We start from the raw sequence: 21,288 nt of genomic DNA, 5'->3' as shown, positions 1-21,288 counted from the left end.
AGAGGTGGAGGTCCCCGGGGCATTCATAAGCCACAGGAGGGGGGCCTATGCACCCACCCTCCTTTATTTTGCACATGCCCACCCAGGGGCCACTTTTTTTTTTTAATCATCAGGAACCGCAGATCCCACTTAAAATTAAACAAAAACATCTTTTTGGGTCCTTCTGGGTCCTTGTGAGTCCTGTTTATCTCTGTGGGTTTTTTAGTAAAGACCGGAAGATTGGCGCTGAGACTTATTCGTGTTATGTGTACTATGCTAAAAGTGTGTACGGCGGCTACCAGGTATGGGGAAGTACCCTGTAACCCCCGCAAATGTGTGAGTCGAAAAACCCACACCAATAATGGGAACTCAGTCCTGGGCACACATGATGAGGATATGACAACGGTGGTAATGTCTCATATTCAATTAAGTTCTTTTGGTCGACACCAGTATTATATTTCAAATGTATTTAATGATTCAAACGAAAAGCAACCAGCCAACACGTGTTTTGTCACATGCGGGAAGTATCCTGTGACTTCATCAGGGACAACTCAGGCGCAAAGTCCTAAAAGCGGTACTGAATGAAAATATTAATACGAGGAGAAATTTTGTTAAGACAGCACCAAACCTGCATATTGATGTAGAACTACACTGCGGTGTCGCGAGGCCGGTGATAATTCCAACCTGGCCAGGGGGGTCAATGTGGAGTGAGGGTCCACGTCACAGTTCTGAATAGGAAAACCGAAGGGGGCCCAGTGCGGCGAGACCCTTCGGAAAGCGTTTCAGTGGGGCCGGTGGGCCACTGATAAAAAGTGGACCTCCACGTGGGTGTGGTACATCCTAATACGACATATCACAGTGATGATGGGTGAACAAGGCGATGTGTAAATACCGTTGAAGAGTATAGTGATCTGTCCAGTGTCTGCCAGCGGATGAGGGGGCGGGTACGCCGTGCTGGTTGTAAAACTCAAGTGGATCTGTTGACGACAGGGAAGACACTGGCTCTGTCTCGATTTCCGGATGCGGAAAGAAGTCATGGGATACTTCCCGCATGTGACGAAACACGCGTTGGCTGGTTGCTTTTCGTTTGAATCATTAAATACATTTGAAATATAATACTGGTGTCGACCAAAAGAACTTCATTGAATACGAGACATTACCACCGTTGTCAGAAACTTGTACATATTTGTATATAGCTTCTCTCTTGTATATATACACTGCACTATCAGCACTGGGCACCCATTGTCACTTTGAAACACTTATCACTTTACAATTGTGCCTCACCTTGACAGCCCTTAAAAATGTATTTTCAATATGTTTTGTGAAAAACTCCAAAATACCAAATAATAATAATTTTTGCACACCATTTGGTGTTCTTTGTTGTACTGTTGTGTTCCAATATTCACTTTGTTGTGCGCTGTGATTTAGCCCACTTTTACTCTGGCATATTGGTTAAGCAGAGAGTCATATATAATATTGGTAACAAGATTCGTCGTCATATGCAATGTAATTGTTTTCTCCCCGACAGAACCACTGTTAGCTTTACTTCTAGCTGTAACGTAGGTTGCATTGGATTTGATTTATGCTTGTAGTTATTTTGGGGGATATAGTGTGGCCCTTGTTGGAGATCACTTTTTTTGTGGGTTATGCTGGTCTTTGGGAAATAAGACTGATTTTAACATAAATTAGGCTAATCCCGAGAATGGTTCTGCTGCTTTTGTGGGATATATTTTTGATCTTCAGCGAATTATGTTCATGGCAAAAGAATGTGCAATTCTTGTGAAAGGCTACCCTGCATTTGTGCAAATCTTTGCTGCTCTTAGAAAGGTTGTACTGCTCTTGTACAAGTTCATACTAGTTTTAGGGAATGGCCCTCTGAAATGGATCTTTGTTTGAATGGGGATGGGTGGAATTTGGTGTAGGTTAAACCGCTCTTAACATATTGCCTAATGCTTGTCATGAGGATAACAATAATAATGATAGTAATAATAATAAGAATAACAGCTTGTTTTTAGACGGTTTTGGTATTGCTGTTTTTCTAGAATAAGCACAGTAAATTACCAATGTTACTATTACACAATAATGGGACAGTTCTCGTGTTTCATTATAGGTCATAAGTTATATTTATTGGTACATGGAACGTTGTGCTGGTCTTGAAAGCCTCATAACTAATCACTGCAGGTATTTTTGATTTCTAAAATAATGTAGTTGATTTTTGCTTGTTTATCTGACCATTCTGGCATTTGCCAGGATTCATAGATCTTTTTTTAGCTGCTATGCTGATCTTTTGGAAGTTTTCTGGTACTGGGGAGGATATGCATCCCCGTAGGAGTGTGCTCTAGGCTATATTAAGCTTCCATATGTTTTTAATAGGCGGTGCAGGCTCTTCTAGACATTTGAATCATTTCACAAAAAAGTATGCTGGTCATCTTCATGACTATATGTGATTGGAGGTAGCAACAGTACAGTATCTGCCAAGTAATCACACCAGCTCTTTCCTGCCAGCATCCATCAGTGGGAGTGGACAGCCTTTTATAATGTACCCTGTTTTGTTTTCCGAGAAGTTGATATTGTCTCGCATATAAATGTTCCTTTTGGCATCATAATGGTCCTGCCTTTAATTTCCCTTCCTTTTGCATTTAAACTAAAATATTATTTTGATAGTTAGCATAACTAGTAGACGAGCTTAATAATAACTACACAAAACATATTACAACTGGAACTATTTAGTGAATTGGCCAGATATTTGCAGCAGAGAAACTGCTGCAGCTATATAGGACCAGAACTTAACAAAGCAAAAATGATGTGCCTTTGACATCAAAAGAGTTGTAGAGGGATAAACTACAAAAGGTGTCACTGGATTAATGGTTGCCAATTATCGCTGTGTGCTTGAAGGTAAAAGTGGCGAGGAACAGGGAAGAGTACATCTTGTCTCACTATTATAAAGTCTGCACCATGGTGCTGCCTGACTGCCAAATAATCTCCTTCTCCTTGTTGTCTTTCAGGCATCAATGCAGAAGTTAGTTATTCCCTGAGCACCTCTGCCAACGGCCACTTTTCCATTGAGGAAACCACTGGGGTTGTCCACCTTGAGAAGCCTCTCGAAGACATGCCGCTCTCGACTGTTGAGCTTACGGTGTGTGCCATGGACCAGGGTGTCCCAAACCCACTCTCATCATTTGCCACCATCAGCATTTCCATCGTGGACCTGGGCACTTACCGGCCAGTGTTTTGCTGTGCAGAGTACAGCGTTGCCGTACTGGAGAATGCACCCTTCGGCTCAGAGGTGCTGAACCTAGTGAACATCATGAGGGAAGGAACTGAGAGTGCAGAAATAAAATATGAGATTATCAGTGGGAATGAGCAGATGAAGTTCAGACTGGATACAAAGACAGGTAGAGTATCTAATTGTCTTGTTATGTCTCTGACTGAAACTGTGGAAGCAAACTTGCTGGTGCTTCGAATTTTTATCACTTGTCCCATTCAACATGTATGTTTCCTATCTGCTGACTTCATCCAGCTTTCAATTAGCTCCCTTTAGTGCCTTTTCTTTTCAAACTAAGTAACATATAACATTTTTGTGAATATAAACCAAGCCCAATCTGGATAAAGCGTGGTTATGTGTCTGAAAGAAGGGGTTGTGCTCAAGCCTTGAAATGCCTGATAGATACTAGGTTCAACGCCATGGAATCACAGTTAGGATGTCCTTTCTCAAGCCCCCAGGCCTTTGCTCCATTTTAATTCCTTTATTACTTTAGATATGTAATCACTGCATGGATGATACTTTGCATGACTTAGCCAGTGGCGAGAAGAATTCCTATGGGGATCTGGATAGTTTTTTACTCCTCAACCAGAGCCCCTACCAAGTTATCTGGTGACCCTGTTCGTAGATAGAGAAATATAGGCAGAGAAGAAATTGCGTGCAAAAGGGAGGCATGGAGGACAACATGGTAAGGAATGACACCACAATATCCTCCGTAAACCCACCAAATGCCTCTACCGATGTTCCTCAATTTCATTCCCTTCATTCGTACAAATGTTTCTCATTTCCTCTCTTCACCCATTCCCCTTAGTTATTTCCAGTCCTCCATCCTGTTCCTTTGCCTGCCCCATTTTATTTTCATGTGATCCATCACCAATTGTTTCATTATTTACTGTCCCATGGCCATTATCATCCAATGCTCACCAATCAAACAATCACCAGCATCTCACAACTGATCAATAATTTCTTGCCATTGCACTTTCCTCTTTGATTGCTCAGGTCTATCCAGAACATATTGTTCCATCATTTCCAGACTTGCCAATGTCATCGACCTCCTCGATTCATCATATTTCTGTCCAGTTGACTACTACTCACCATAATTCACATGTGGCTGTTTACAACCCTTGCCTACCTTTCCATACTAGGTATTTCCTGCCCTGAGTCCCAACCCAATGCTCTCTGACCTAGAGATCCCTGGCAAATGCCCTTGATAACCCACATTAATCTTCATTGTTTGAACCATTCACTTCTATTGCTGAAAAGTACAACTTTGATAATGTTGTGCTTTACGTTTTCCAGCATAGTGGCAAAAGCGGCGCTAAAGTAACGTGATGCTCCCAGTCATTAAACATTTGTCACAAGCAGCATTCAAGATGATGTAGTGTAGTATTTAGTCAGTGTTAGCAAGAAGCATTGCAAACGTCACAATTTCCATTCCAGCATATGGCAGAGGCAAGTGAAGTGGTTTGGAAGCTGGTTTGTCGAGACTAAGTGGTGATTGCTCCTGTGTTGTTGTGGGTGAAGTTTGACATGGGAAGGTAGACCTACATATTTGTTTGGATTACACCATGTCCTCTCTAACGTGGGATCTGACATAGTGTGGAAAGTGAACACAAATATTGCCTGATAAGTTTTTTCTAACACCACTTTGTATTTACTGATTGTTACTCTTTGGTTCTATACTGATGCCTTCTCTTTCTTTATACTTCATTTTTAGGGGCGCTCTACTTAAATGATAGTTTGGATTTTGAGGTGTGCCATCAGCACTCGTTGTCCGTAGAGGGCACGCGAGGCAACGCAGTGTCACTCAGTGATGTCATTGTAGTGGTGATTAATGTCACAGACATCAACGACTGCAAACCTCAGTTTGTTGAGGAGTCGTACAGCGTGGAGGTCAGCGAGGATGCCGCCATTGGAGATGTTGTTCTATTGGTAAGCCAGCAATGCACATGCAGTGTCTGATACTGGCACAGGGGAAACATCTAAGTTGCACGTGCAAGCACAATTTTACTATGGTGCATGAACGAGATCTGAGTTTGATGCACATGCCATATCACTGTAACTCGAGCAGCATATGTCTTTGGCATGCACACTTGATCTGAGATTAACACACTTGTAGGCCTTAAAATTGATATACAAACAGCAGCTGACATTATCATATGGGGGTAACTAACAAGAAGGAATACACTCAATTGATAGACCACGTAGCAATCAGATTCCGCTACCAGCAGACTGATCAGCACTAAACCAGTTGATAAGAACCTTACAGCAAACTGACTCAGCCAAGGATGTCCTCCTTTGTCTGCAGTGTGGAGTGACGCAACACAATTACTACCGTTGGCCATAGGTAAAAAACAGGAGGGGGACTGTGTAGAAAACTTTTTTTTCTGAAGGTGTCTACAGAAGAATTCTCCTCTCATGATACGTGTGAATGTAGTGTGGACAAGACAACTGGTCACCTTGACTTACATTAGTGGCAAAAAAGCACTGTTCTCTTTTCATCCCAATGCAAAAAATTGTATTATACCTACTGTCCTATACTTTTAAGCTGCTTCCGTGCATGTGCTTTGGAGACAGAAAGCGGGATAATCCTTTTTAAATTAACATTGGCGGTCACTCACCAGGAATGTTATCACTTTGGATCTTTTAAAAAAGAAAATCTTTGTTTTGCAAGTATGACCTGCAATCTTTGATAGTTCCTCACCCTTGCGTCCAATGTTGACATGAAATGTTTTTCCTCTTCCTGTAGGTGTCGGCTGATGACCAAGATGGACCTACGAACAACCAAATCACGTACTCTATAGTCGGAGGGGATCCTTATGGTCACTTCACTGTCCAGCCAAATACTGGTGAAATCCATGTTGCTAAGCACCTGGACAGGGAGGAGGTGAGCCATGGTCTTTTACGGAAAACACAGTCTATGGTGATAAGAGCTTTTCCAGTTCTAGTCATTGATAAATGCTAGAAAACGGATAACTTCTGAATTTGGGTTTCAAAACTCGAAACAAAAACATATATATCATATCTTCGCCATATATAACACACACACACATGCACAGTACTTGGATTAACATGCATGTTATATCACGTTTTTTCCCTATTTCAGATTCCCATCTACTCCTTGACGGTGCGGGCTTCAGATGGAGGGAAGCCATCTCTGTTCAGTGACATCGCAGTCAGCATCCGAGTATTGGACATCAATGACAACCCACCAACTTTCTTCCAGCTCAACTATAGTCTTATGCTGCAGGTGAGACTGACCAGCAATCTCCACCACCTCACTAGAGGGAATAGACCCAGTCTGCCAGGCATGTCGAAGGCAGGGAGAGAATTCCTTCTGTGCGCCCCTTCAAGATGGCATGGAAGGTAGAGGGGGTCTCTTAAAAAAGAGTATGGGCATTTTACTATGGCATGGATGTTAACCACCTCCTGGTGTATTTGTGTCGTTTTGAGATGTCTTCTAGGTGCCTGTGTGAGGCTCCCTATAGGGGAGATCTCTGCCCATAAAGGTAGTACATGTGCTCACAAGGCTCAGCCAGTCATCACACAGGGACTCCAAATGGCAAATCAGATACAACATTATGTAAGATCTCGAGGGATCAGATAAACGTGTGCAGCAGTGACACCAAGCAGACAATGATGGTATGGAATTCACTGTGTTACTGGAGAAAGCACCAGTGACAATCAGAAGCCAATCATAGTGTGGCAGTAGAAGAGATCCAGAATAGAGCTGATTCAGCAGACGACACCAGTGGCAAACCATAGAATGGAATATCCTGTGCTCTTTATGAGATTTCAGAAGCTTACCACTGCTGTAACTAGAATATTTATTTGGATTTTCAGATATTTGGAATTGGCAGAAATCTCTTGGGGCCTGCAGTCCGCCTCTAAGTCCTGAGCCCACTAAAGCCGCACTGTTGGTTGAAGCTTAAGGAGGACTGAGGCACATGATTATGTGCAATGAAATTGAGATGTTTCTTAATAGTACAAAGCCTCTCCATGGCCTTCTGGCGAACGAGCCAGGACATTGGCACAGGACGAGTCTTGCTTGCGCTGCTCAGCTAATCCCGCTAGGGCTTAATTTTTAATCTTCCCCAATCTTAGGAGATTTCGCCAGTTGGCACAAGCGTCCTGGAGCTCGTCATGACTGACAGAGATTCCCCCGAGAATGGGCCTCCTTATCGCTTCAAGATCGTGGCAGGAAACGATGGTAATGCGTTCCATGTTGGCGCCAATGGGCTTCTTACTACGTCATCGACCCTAAGGAGGAAACTCAAGGAGAACTATCTGCTGCAGATTCAGGTACAGCTTCATCTGGTGTTTAACAATCTGTAGGAGCAACTTCTGGGGTAGAATACAATCATCGAGATGCAAGATAAAACACAAACACACTGAAACGCGACACACAAACGTGCAAGCACAAAAGCACACACAAGTAAGCAAAGGAGAGGAAGCACAGAGAAAGCACAGATGCAAGAATATATCCTACACACACACACAGAACACACATACACACAGATACCCATAAGCACACACAGAGCGAACGAGAGAGAGAGAGAGAGAAGAGAGAAGAGAGAAAGGGAGAGAGAACATGTCCACCATGGCCTGCAGCAGTGCACATTTCCTCTTACAGAACAGTTGGTGCACAAGTAGCAGTAGTGCAAGTTTTCCTTAGACAGTTAAAGAGCAGGCACAGTACAGGGTGCAGCAGTGCAGTTCTCTTTTCACACCGAAAAAGAACAGTGCAGGCAGCAGCAGTGAGAGTTTCCCTCACATACACTGAACAGACATAGCAAAGGTGACAGCAGTGCAGTTCGTTTGCACATTCACACAAATTTATAAAGGTATGCAAAAAAAACAAATGCATATACATGCACACACATCTCATAGGCAACAGTAGTGTAAACTTCCATCACACACAAAACAGGTAATATCTTGTCACTATTATGCCTAAGAAGGTAGTGGAGTGTTTTTTCAGGTTCATGACATTGTGATTTTAATTGTTAACTTATTTTGTATCCTGCTAGGTCTTCGATAGTGGGGTTCCTCCTCTCTCTTCCTTTGCATTTGTGAATATTCGTGTTACTGAACCCAGCCGCTACCCACCCTCAGCCCTGCCTCTGGAGATCTATATCTCAACCAATGAGAGAGTGTTCCGTGGTGGGGTATTGGGGAAAATCCATGCTACAGACCGTGACCCCCATGATGCTCTGGTGTACACTTTGGGGCCTGATCAACCACAGAAAGGACTCTTCTCTGTGGGCAGTGCGGACGGAAAGATCATCGCCAGTGAGGGACTCCCTCAAGGCCTATACAACTTAACAGTGAGCATTAGCGATGGCACCTTCGCCACTTTGGCCACCGTCCAGGTCCAGGTCTGGTGCTTCAGCCAAGAGGCCCTAGATAGGTCCCTCCAGCTGCGATTTGCCCATGTTTCCTCAGAGGAGTTTATTGGCGACCACTGGCGCAGCCTGCAGCGGTTCCTGGCAAATATCCTGGCTGTACCGCGTCAGAAGGTCCACATGGTGAGTCTGCAGCAGGTGGACGGTGCTCATGCTGTGGACCTCCTCCTGGTGGTTGGAGGCTCAGGCAGTTCTTTCCTGGAGCCTCACCTCCTGGCTGAGAAGATTTCAGCATCAGCTCGCGAGCTAGAGCAGGCGGTTGGCCTGCGCGTTCGGAAGGTGGCTCACCTGCCTTGTAAAGGACTAGACTGTGCAAGAAGCTCCTGTAAAGAAAATGTGCAGCTGGACCCGTACACCCTGTCTACCTACAGCAACGCCCGGCTCAGCGTCATAACGCCACGGCACACCCTGGAGCAGATCTGCACGTGTAACGGTGAGAAATCTGTCTACTATCATTACACTGCCAAAATAATTCGACCAATCAGATCTATGAGTCTTCTGATGTACATTTTAGCCGTCAAGGCAGTGTTTAGATCACGAAAGCCATGAAATTATACTTTTATGCCAAGCTTTCTGTAAGGCGTCAAAGAAACTTAGCACTGGTGCAAAAATATGGTAAAATGATTTGAACCATTTTTGCTGCATATGTAAAGTGAAAAGGAACGTATGATAGATATTTCAACAGAGAAAAACAAGGACCATATCAATGTCACACTATTGTTCATGTTTAATCTGTAAGAAATAGATGAAAATTAATTTCATCCAGTTTTCAAATTAGAAATACCTGTCCCTCATTGTGACAACATCAGTTTTGTTCTGTTTTGTTCTGAACAAATGGCAAAAACAGTGAAAGATCAGTTTCCCATATTTTTAAATAAATGTTTATTTATGAATTAGGATTTCGAAATTTAAATCTATGTGACTCATATTAAATGATCCCTATTAGAGTCATGTGCTGCAAATGGTTTCATAAGCCTTTTCTCCATTTTTGCTCAGGTGCAAACCATGCCACATTGTCGTGGAACGAAATCTGTGTGCTCCATTCCATCTTACCCAAGCAGCAAAGTGGAGCTTATATATTTGTCTTTATGTATTTATGTATTTGTTTATTTATTTATTTGCTACAATGTAAAATTCCTACGGAATTGGCCAATGAGTGACTTAATGAGCATTTAATGAATATTTATGAGGTAGAAAAGGGAACCAGAGAGGTGTGGTAAACGAAGAGTGTTTATGAATTGCTTTGCATATGTTGCTTGAGGGAACAGCATGTCTGTAAGATGCTGGGTGGTAAGGTGCAGTTACTTTCAATCTCAAGTTGCATGTGGTTGGGCGTGGTTTGAAACCATGTTTCATGGCTCTGGATTTACCGGGAACACTTTGTGGTTATGGATGTTGAGTCACCAGGCAGAGGAAGGACTTGTGGTTTCTGTATAATTACCCTTCAATCTGATGGTGAGGTGTGGCTTCCCAGGCTGCAAGGTGGTGGGAATGTACAGCGATAGCTGCACAGAAGGCGTGTTCTTTTTAAAAAGGTGTGAGTGTAGGGCATTGCAGAAAAACTGCGCAAAAGATGTACGTGAAATATTAAGAACCAGAGCTGTCCTACACACAATTATTTCCCTATAAAAGAATCACCTGACAACTGGGATTCCAGAGTTCACTAAAGATAGATCTCATAATGCCTGGTTTGACCTCTCATATGCTGAACCAGTCATCGAGTCAACCCCTCTAGCAGATGCAGGTCAGTTTAGTCCTATTTCAGTTGTTTATTGCACTCACATATTGTACATCTCCTAAACATAGGATTACGTTTTTTGAAAATTCTTCCATATCCCAGCATGCTTTGTACTTTCAGCTGCCTGACATCCTCAGTTCTTTTTTCTGTCTCATGCTTAGAGAATCACATAACACTTAATGAGGTTTTCACACATGTTGTAAGGTTTTTCCTCAGAATTCACCTATGTTGTCAGGTTTTTCCTCAGAATTCAAAATGCTTCATTTGATGTTTTTTTTTAAATACGTGAAACATTTCCTCCTTCCTTTGATACCATTTGAAGGTTTTTTTTCCCGATGTCCTCACTTTTCATGAAGTGGCTCTCCTGTGAGAGGGTGAAGGCAGCTTCCGACCCACATGCTGTGTGTGGGATGTTAACCATCCTCACGCTCTGTAAAGGATTGTGATTTTCACAAGATAAATGGCAAAGAAAGGACTAGGAAGTCATTCATCTCTTAGGCAAGTTAGGATACCCCAATGCTGAAAAGGAACAAAACAACATTGCAAGATGGCCAGAGCAGGTCCCCTTCCACTGTGACTGGGTCTTCTCCTCAAAAAGACTCCCACAGAGGGCGATCTAGAGAGGAAAAGAAGGACCGACACTGACGTCATGCAAATCATTTCAGTGACCCCCGAACAATCAAGAGATTTATCCAGTTAAAGAACATCTAGATTAAGTATTCTCTGAAAGGTACAAGAGAAAGATGTCTTGTTCACTTCCTACTCATGTCTCACCCTCAGACACAAGCATCTATGCGTCGGGTACCCAACTTTACAATGCAACTCCCCATTGAGGTCATAATGAATAGATGGCATAACCCCCTTACAAAATGTACTGGTTAGGGGAGCAATGAAACTTAACATTCCTCTGGCGGTCACAGGATCATCAATGCGGGAGATTATGAAGTAACTTTCCTTTTTAGGTCGAGCTGGCGTTGGAACACGAAGCGCTCCTGCCAGCGAGTTCTATAGTCACCGTGTTAACTGGCAAGGGAGATAGAGCTGTGCACGAGCCGCTACTGGCCTGTGCACGAGCCGACTCAGCTCTGTGAACGCGCATGTCTCCGGAAGACGTGCTGCGCCCGAGCCGCCTCCCGCTTGTTTCAATTCCTGCTCACCTAGGCGGCTCGGGCGCAGCCATATGCAAATCAGTCTTGACACTGTTTCCCATGGGAACAGTCCAGCCCGATCTGCTAGGCCAGGTTCTCCCTGGACCAGAAACAAGCATCCTAGGACTGGTCTCGGGGTTTCATCCCTCATCAGTCAGGCTAGCTTGACTCCAATGGCAAGGAGAGAATGGATAGGCAAACAGAAATATTTCTAATATTTATGACAGATTTGCTAGTGATATTATCTTGAGGTGATTTTATAAACTCTGTGGAAACCGCACTCAGAGCATGTGCCGTACCTGCGGCAGAAGGCTACTTTGGAGAGCTCAGGGACGCTGAGTAACAATCTGGAATGTCTACACCTTACTTTCGAAATTTAAGACTAGAGCTGGCATTTTTGAGAGGCAAAGAAAATAATTCCCATATCTGATTGAAGTAATATTAAGTGAGTGAAAACGTACATTTTTTTTCCTTTGTGTTGACGCCTCTCTCTTTTGTCGTAATTATGCTACTATGTAATTGTTAAGCACTCTTATACCCTTTGGGTCATGGTCGCCCTATATAAAACTCTGAATAAACAAAATAAAAAATGTTGTTGCCAAAATGGGTATTTTGTTGAAATCCATACTTTTCCCCTAGTTACTATTTGATGTGAATGTACAGATGTATTTTTGCTTTTGAATTACGTTTTGTGGTCAAGTAGCAACAGCTGTGAGTTCCTCCCTGTGGCATCAACCTGAATATGTCAGTGAAGCTGTGCAAGGGGCAGGCTGCTGCATATCTATTGCTCCTCTGTAGTATGTTGTATTGCTGCATAACTTTTATGTTACATGTATTGTCCTGAATTTTGGCAGGCATAGCCCTTGATATGGGCCGCAAGACAATTGACAGGAAGAGATTAGCCCGTCCTAAAATGCAGAGGGTCTTTCAGCAAGAGAACTAAGGGACCATGTTAAATCGTGATGGTTCGCTGTTTCTCCACCGTAGCGACAAAGTAAATTATTCTGTCGCCTTAACAGAGGTACCACCAGTCAAGTTTAGAAATACCCGCCGGCCCTGCAGACATTTCTAGCAGTGGCAAGAACCACCATCACAACAGTTACGTCAATGCATTGTAAGTTTGACTGTCGGAGCCATGCTGCAAACGTACAATGTTATTTTTATTTTTAAAAAGAAAATCCCAGACCAGGATTTTCTTTTTGAATATAAAGTAATGCCCCCTTCAGTGAGAGGGGCACGGAGCACTTTTCAATGCCCCTCCCCGCCAGGTTTTTAGGTTTCGCCTGGCGTCCACTGCGCAGGCGAAATCTTAAATTATGTTAGACAGTACGGGGCGTTGTCCCGCCTCTCTCTTCCATTGGCTAGCTCCGTAAATGGAGGCTAGCCATTGGAAGAGATGGTTGTCAATCACTCTTTCCCCCGTCACAACGCGATTCGTGGGCGTTTCTGAGTCTTTTTTTAAGTCCCGCCCCTTTTCTCTCTGTCATTGGGAGGTAGGCGTTTACTCATTTCCCCCGACCACCGCCCGCCGGAAGAAATCGTCCAGAAATCGTCCTCGGGTGAGTGCTTGTTACTTTAGAGTCGCGGGGAGCACGTACAGCCTGGGAGGTAATATTGCCTTGTTCTGTTTGTGGGGACGGTGACCCCACAGGGGGTTTTCCCTGGCGATAAGCGAGCCCAAAACAGAATCACCTTTCTCCCCAACACCTCTACTTCTCAGTGTGTATCTGTTCACACTGCTCACACTACTCTCTCAACCGGGTCTCCCTCTACTATCTAGTTTGGCTGGAGTGGCTGATTTCTGTTTAGAAGCACCATTGGTGCTAGTAATATTTTTGCCTTCTAACGGGACCCGCTCCCTCCTCCTTACCAGGGTCATCAGGGGTCCTTTTATGTCATCTCCTGGCTGCTGCTTCTCGCAGATTATAGTGTTTTTGAGGCTTTCCCTGGCTGACTTTCCCCAAGAACGAGCACAAACTGATCCCGTTCCCCAGGAAGCCAGTTCTCGCAGAAGCGCGGCAGCCCCAGCTGAGCCACGATGCAGCCTCCGCCCACACTCATCCCAGCGTTCTTGGCCCGTCGTTTCTGCCCTGCCGCGCTAAACCAGAGTAGTGCCGCCGCGACAACTAGAGTAACCTCGCCTTTCCAGACCCCCGATTTTCCGCACTCTCTCAGCATATTGGAAGGCACAGGTATGTGAAAGAGACCTGCCTCCGCCATCCCCGAGGAGAGCTCGCAACCGGAGCTAACTAACAGCTGCCAAGTTCCCCCGTTCACCCTTCAGCTCCTTTACACTTGTCCCACCATTGCAATTTCCAAGCAGTGCTATCTGCACTTTTCCTCCCTAAAACACATGAATTCCTCAGCGAGTCCTCTGACACATTTGTAGTTACATTTTTAATAAAAGGATCGTTGCCAGTCATCGCAAAATCAGTTCACAGGACATGGAGGCGCAACAGCAAGAGGTAGGCTTCTGCTGGATCTTCCTGCAGTAAGCTCAACGTTCACACCCCGGTCCGCAGAAGAGATGACTAAAGGTGCCTTGGCTCTGAAGCCTCAGCTCTGGAAAGGGTTTCAGTCCACGAGTGAGCATTGCACAGGGCAAGAGAACCTAATGACAGTGGCCACAGCCAGATTACTGAGAACTGGATATGTTCTCTAGCACTGGCTTTTGAATCCACATTCTCCTCACAGTGGAACCGCTGGTGTATATTGACAGAGCATAATTAACTTCAAGTTAATAGAGCAGCCTGGCTTCCTCACTCCGGCCTTCCCAGCTCCAGCTGATTAACCCAGAGCGAGGTATTTACCACGTGTGGTAAATACCTCGTGTTCTGAATTATCAAATGGCGCATGAATTGTAATGTGCAGAATCTGTTTTTACCACATAATTTCACGTTTTGCCACTTTTCTCGGTCTTGTTTCACTGGAAAAAAATTGGCAAGCGCGACCTCGTGGAATCTGAGGCCGTCATTATGAGACCCCAGTTCTTGGTGTGATATTTATTGCTTCTGATCAAATCTGACGCGGCTGAGTTGGAATTTCAGTTACGATAAATATATATTGCTAATTTTTGGGTAATAAGGTGGACCTTGGAGCTTACTGCACCAAAATCTGCATGCTCCAGTAAATACTGAGCTTTTTCCTCCAATATACATCTGGAGTGTTGACCTGCCGATATTTATAATAAAATTCACAATTTTGATGTGCTCAACCGCAGTTACCACACATATCACAACAGGCCATGCCTCATGTTACTTGTAAGGAGTGCCCAATAGTGACTGGATTTGATGGAGACTGCCAGTGGTATTTCTCTGATTTGGTAAGATGACGTGTCTGAGAAGAACATATTCCTCAGATGAGAGAAAAACTGAAGGAATAGAGTGTTTGAAATGGTGCAATTTAGGTGGGGTAGGGGGCTGAAAAAATGTTGGGCGAAAGGGGTTGAAGGAAGGTGGGACTCGAGGAACCCAGGGACCAGTGCAAAGAAGATCAGAAAATATCAGGCATAAGGGACTCCATGTGCTATATAAAAAGGATATCTCATACGTTGAGAGGCAGAAGAGTATTTTGGTGTGTTAAAGTAGCAGAAGCATAGGGCCCCGAAGCCGGCGGATATCTGTGGTTTCTATGTTTTGTGAATGAGGAAATGTGTGATGTAAGCAGGACCATTCACAAAACAGACTGACATGTACTCCGGTGTCCGAAATAGATTTGATACATTTATTAATATAAAAAGTGGTTACGAGACAGCAATAGCTATAGCTGTATGTGAGTGTGTCCTTTTTTCCGGGTGATCCCCATATCTGCTTGTCTTACTGCGCCATTTGTGGTGGGAATCAGCCCCTACAGCGTCGGTGCCAGAATTCCAGGAATGCACGGTCCAGGAATCATAGATTTCCTCATTGGCAAAATAGAACGTCGCACACTTTGCTCTCCGATATTGAGCTTATTGTCAGCACGTTTCGGCCTTGTGAATAATGCTTTGGATCATGGCAACAAATGAAATACTATTGCATTGCATTATGGGATCTTCTGTTGTAGTTTTACAAATTAGACCTTATAATTCATTTACAAGTCCAGCCTTTAGTATGCCAGCATTCTTTCCCCCTATTGTTCAGGGTGAGAAAAATGAAAAACACTGTCAGTCAAAACAAGTTTGGAGCAAAAAAGTTTTTTTTGCATTGTGTGGGGTTCTGTCTGTGTGTGGGGTTCTGTGTGTGTGTGTGGGGTTCTGTGTGGCTCTGTGTGTGGCTCTGTGTGTGTGTGGTGCATGTGGCTCTGTGTGTTGCTCTGTGTGTGTGGGTGCAAATGCAATAGGTCTCGCATTTGCGAGAGATTAAGCTATTGGCATTGTAAATGACAATGCCATTTATTTATCTGTTTCAAAACCAACACATAAATAAAAATGTTGTCATTTACAATGCCAATAGCTCTAACTTTTGCAAAGGCGAGACCGTTGCATTGTAAATGCTTGTTGAATGTTAGGCGCTTGATGAGTGTTGATTGGAGGAACACATACACACAAGATGGATAGTTTGCAATAGACAACTAGGACAACTTAGTAATAAGAAGATAAGAGATGCTGGGAAAACTACCGATGGCCTCAAATGCAGCAGAAATGATATCCATCCATTGTTTAACAACCCTAATCGTTTAAGCAACATATGCTTATTTGGGTGATAATGGCATCATTAGATAATGACTACTTTATATAAAGAGGTCCACACAGACACAAAGAAAGTGGCATAGGAACGTGTCTGTAACGTCCAACTGATGACTCTGAATGCAGGAGAAGCAGGTTCTAAACCAGGCTCTCCCGGGATGGGGGGAAGTAAATTACTTAATCTCTTGCCGCAATCTCCTGCAGATTGTTAAATACACTGAATGCATGAATGAGTACTAAATAAATACATCATTATTTATCTGGTTGAATAGTGAGAGACGGTCCTTCTACAGGTACATGACTGTCTAAGCACATAAGAGAAAAGGGCTGTTTTTTTAACGTATAATTCTAAAGATGTGACTATTAACAATAGTTCATTTATGAATAAAAATTAGAAAATCCAACAGTTAACAGTGAAGAATTGTTTAACCTTGAAGAGAGAGCTCTTCAGCTTGTCACTGAAGCAGAAGACAATGTGAAATGAGGAACAGCCTTAAGCTTTGGGCGTGAATCCAGAACTGCGGCACAGCAATGCGCCTCTTCGCAGGATGTCTTGCAATTATCTACAGAAAGCTTTCATATGTTTCCCTTCCTGAGGAGTCACCGGGTAGTCACACGCTGCCAAGTATGCAGCTCCAAACATGCCTCCTCAAACCTATTTTCTGGTTTCACTTAAAGTAGAGTGATACTTATGGGGGGATGCCACGGTTATACAAAATAGCATTTTGTTCATTTGCAGCAAAAAGCGCATTCGTCTCTACGCGCTGCAGAGTCACGGAGGACTGGAGTGTTCAATCAGCAAATGTTTGTTTTCCTTCATGAACGATGGCCTTGGACTTTAAAACTGTTCTGAATCATACTCCTACAAATGTCTTTACACATACTTACTCTCAACATAGCATAATGTTTTCATTGCATTGGCAGCAATTTTTCTAAAAAAAACATTTCTTTGATCTAGGCATATTTAGGTGCGAGGAAACAGATACATGGTGGCCCAAGTTAATATTTCAGGCCGGTATCCCTATGAATAAATCTGGCTATTATAAATTATGGTCTGAGGAATGGGAATAGCATGCACACCCATAATTACTAGGTCATTTCCCACATGTAGATACCCCATTTTGGGGACAATTACGCTCCCATACCTCTATCCCAAAATAGGTGATAAATGAGAGCGGTGAACCTATGCTGGTCGATGTAGAGTGGGGAGAGTCCTAGGGGCAGGGTAAGCCGTGGGCCAGTAAAAGAGATTATTGCATGTTCCCCAATGCCATGGGGGGGGGGGGGTCAGACGGGGGCAGGAGACTGCTTCTGTATCCCCAGAACAATTCTAATGTGATTTTTTCTGACAGATGTTCCCAGACCATAAAATTGGGTCTTGTGTTCCTTTTCCTGGAAAACCCATGTGCAGGAACACCTGAGCTCTCGTGGTCAGTAGGGAAGGATCCCACCCAGCAGTACCGCTCTGACTGACTCATAATTGTACACTTACTGGCTCTGTGCAAATGTATTGTTTTATCTCCAGTCCCATTATTTGGTGCATATCCTTGATAGTGAGGTTGTCAAACCTTTGCATGTTGACATGTTGGTGTCAAGATTTGGGTAGTAATATTTTTGTCTACGTTATGATTGAATGACATTACATCTTCAGGACTGGGACTAGGACAAGGGTACAGTGTACAGCCCTAGTGACTTTTCAGATCCACTTGGCTGTCAGAACGAAAATCAAAATTATATCTCCCCTCTGAAGCCAGCACAAGGGTTTTGAGCAGCACAAGTTCTTGATTCTAGGATGGATCTAGAACTCATAAAACAACACTTTAGAGTCAAATTCGTTTTCGATTTTAGGACCACTGCTCTATATGCATTGGCACTGAATGAACCCAAATGCCATAGGTGCATGGAAAAGACTTTTCAGGCTACATTAGACATGACAAGTACATGTCCTTTGCATATTCCCTTCCAGTGGCATTGTGTGGTAGACATTTCATTGCCAAGGACTTCCTTCATCCTGATTGCCCCCAAAACATCAACTAATTCAAAATAGAATAAAAAATATCCCTTTGACAGCTCACTAATAATAATACTTAATGTAATTTTGCCAATTAGTACAGGAAATAGTGGATGTGTTTCTGGTATTCAGGCTGGGGAAACACTGGGACCCAATTGGTTCCCAAATAAATATGATAAGAGATGCACCTCACTGCTAGCCCCACAGCTACTAAACATGTGCAGCAAAGCCCGAAGACCTCAAAATGGCTGCAATATCTGTTTTGTCGAATCCTGATAGGCCTCTAGGTCGGTGCGCTTCTAACCTCCTGATTTCAGTCATTAACTTTGAAATTGAGATCTTCGCCAAGGCAATTGGGGGGAGGCTGGCCGAATGATCACATCATTGGTGCACTTAATAAAATCTTTTTTTGCTGAGCTGATCACTATGCATTGCATCAAATGGGCGCAGATGGCTCAGGTCAATCACACAAAATCTCTGGGCCCAGTGAGTTTATGCTGGTGGATTTTGAGAAGTCCTTCTCAGGTGACTGTTCCTACAGCAGGTACTTACCCAAATGAAGTTTGTCCCCCATTTTCTAGTCAGTATAACAATCATTTACAAAATTGTATATGCCTGCATTAGAGTCACCACCTTTCATCATTTCTAGAGGCACCAGGGTTGGGTACCCCTGTTGCCCCTCTTATTTGTCCTGACATTTGAGCCACTTTCAACCTGGATCAGGCTTGCTGCTTCGGTTCAGGTCTTCCTTTGGAAAGGGATATTGAAGACTGTCTGTCTCTGTACACAGCCAACGTGCTCCTCTTTCTGCATTACCGTAGGTTCGCCTGTCAGAGGCTAATAAGGATTCTTGAACTCTATGATGAGGACTTATTTTTGGGTATCAACTTGGAGAAATCAACAATAATTCCTGTCAGAGAAGGGATGGATGCAGTCAGTAGGCAATACAGACTGTGCATCCAAACAGAATGACTGAAATACCTTGGTTTCCATAGCACCTGCGACCCAACTTGATGTTAGCAATTTTAGCACTTTCTAAATTCTTTAATGCCTTTCAAAACTTTCCATATGAAATCCTTCTTTTTTTTCTGCAAACGAACATACATACCTTCTTTTGAACAAGCAAATACTCCCGAATTTCCTTTGATGAATGTACCTACTCAGTCTACTAAGCAGTACTGGAAATTCCAGATATTCACTTACACTACTGGGCTGTTCAATTGATCATATGTAATGTAATTGATGTGCTTCTAGGTTTCAAGATTTACCCGGCATTCCTCCTTGAAACAGACTTATTTGAAGGGCTTTATTGGTGTCTTTGTGTAGCTCCAGTACCTAAATCCCTCTCTTCATTACAAGAGTAGTTACTGACTGCTGGTCCGGAGCCCTCCGTTGGAACAGATGGTGGAACATGTTGGCACAAGAGACCTCATTATGCTTCTCGAAATGGGACCAAAAATGTGTCTCTAGGGGTGTGTGACCTATGGAAAGGGGACCACATAAATATTTTGCCAATCTGCAGGAAGAATGTTGTCCTCCACATGCATCAGTTTTAAAATACAAATTATGCATGCTGCTCTAGAGAAGAAATGAACGGCCTCAGGGAATACAAGCCATTGGAGGCAAAATGAATTACATACATCCTAGAGAGGAAAGACATTTTGAATCTCTATCATTCCTTAATTTCTAATGCCCGCGATCTTTTTGCAAACCTCTGGTCTAAGCGGGGGGGGGGGGGGGAGGGGGGCAACCTAGGCCCAATGGAGGAGAAAGAATGCAAAATGGCACCTCATGATCTCTATTGGCTATGTTGCACCTCATCCAGTGTAATTATTTACAAAGGGTGAATTCCATTCCAAACAGGTGGTGCACATTTGGCAGAACCATTCTTACCTGACTGCACCAGATGTCACTCTGAAACGTTTGATTTCGTTCACATTTTTTACAAATTTCAGGTAGTATCACTCCTACAAGTCCCCCGATACAGACGCAAGAAATGGGGTGGATCCAACTTTTCTGTTCTGGCACCCTCCTTTTGGAACTCCCTCCCTGACCATTTACGTTTGGCTACTCACTACCCTGCTTTCCGAAAAGAGCTTAAGACTTTTCTTTTTACCCAAGCTTTCCCAATGTAATTTCCTCCCCCTCCCTGTTACTCTTTAGTCTTGTTTGTGTCACTGCTAAATTTTGCCTCCATAGCGCCAAGAAACCGCATGGTGAACGTTGCGCTTAACAAATACTTTTTAAATTAAATTAAAATTAGTAAGAAATCCTGGCATGCCATATTTCAGATGTTATCTAAGGTAGTTGAATGGCCCATAGACCCTTCTCCTACGCTTACCATTTTAGGAATATTAAAATGTACCGATGGCTCCCAGGAAAGAGAATTTTGATTGGCTTGGGTGCAATATTAGCCAAAAGAGATATTGCTAAAATTCGAAATCTGACAAGCCCCTTGGATAGAGGCATGGACAAAGCACGTGAATAGATATTTCATACCAGATAAACAGATATACCGAGCCAGTGGTTGTCCAACATTGTAGGATATGGGAACGATTGTGGGACTACTTTCACATATCTGTTGTATAGCATTTTAATCTTATTATGGCTAAAGACTACCGGGTTTATTACGAAAGTCTTGAGATATATTATCTACCCTCTTTTTTTGAATGATGTTTTAATGCTGTGCACAACATCTTTTATGTTTATACAAGCAAGAAAATGATTTTTTGAAATGGCAATAACAATGCTACTAATAAGAACTTTTTTAATACATAGTGCATCATAACTCACTTCTGTCATTTATAAGCATTGTCAATGACAGTTGTTGCTTCCCCCCAGCTTTTGGTATTTTGCTATGCACCGTTTGATGATTGGCTGATGAGGCAGTAGCCACCATTTAATTGTGGCTCCCTGGTGAATCTAGGAAAGGTGACTCACTGACCTTAGTTTCAAATGAAACAGCAAAGGTGTGCCCTTCACGTGCCAGGGTTTCACCGCCCTGAGCAAAATGGTGATGGGATTGTGTTCCTCAGTTATTGTCACAAGAAATACAAAATGCTATCCTTTACAGTCTTTTTCT

General features: G+C 43.3%; 1 protein-coding gene across 1 annotated transcript in view; it reads left to right on the top strand.

Annotated features, from left to right (window-relative positions):
• Positions 1-21,288, top strand: part of FAT2 (FAT atypical cadherin 2) — a 201,800-nt gene that overhangs the window by 119,137 nt on the left and 61,375 nt on the right. Inside the window, exons 13-18 of the mRNA XM_078653414.1 lie at positions 2,985-3,374; positions 4,959-5,173; positions 5,991-6,128; positions 6,348-6,491; positions 7,346-7,543; positions 8,269-9,076. Of these exons, the coding sequence (XP_078509540.1) occupies positions 2,985-3,374; positions 4,959-5,173; positions 5,991-6,128; positions 6,348-6,491; positions 7,346-7,543; positions 8,269-9,076 (1,893 nt within the window). The remainder of the gene's footprint in view (positions 1-2,984; positions 3,375-4,958; positions 5,174-5,990; positions 6,129-6,347; positions 6,492-7,345; positions 7,544-8,268; positions 9,077-21,288) is intronic.

This window comes from Lissotriton helveticus, chromosome 7 (assembly GCF_964261635.1).
Source record: "Lissotriton helveticus chromosome 7, aLisHel1.1, whole genome shotgun sequence".
NCBI classification, from domain to species: domain Eukaryota; kingdom Metazoa; phylum Chordata; class Amphibia; order Caudata; family Salamandridae; genus Lissotriton; species Lissotriton helveticus.
The sequence above is the reverse complement of the archived record's forward strand: the minus strand, read 5'-3'. Positions and strand labels throughout refer to the sequence as shown.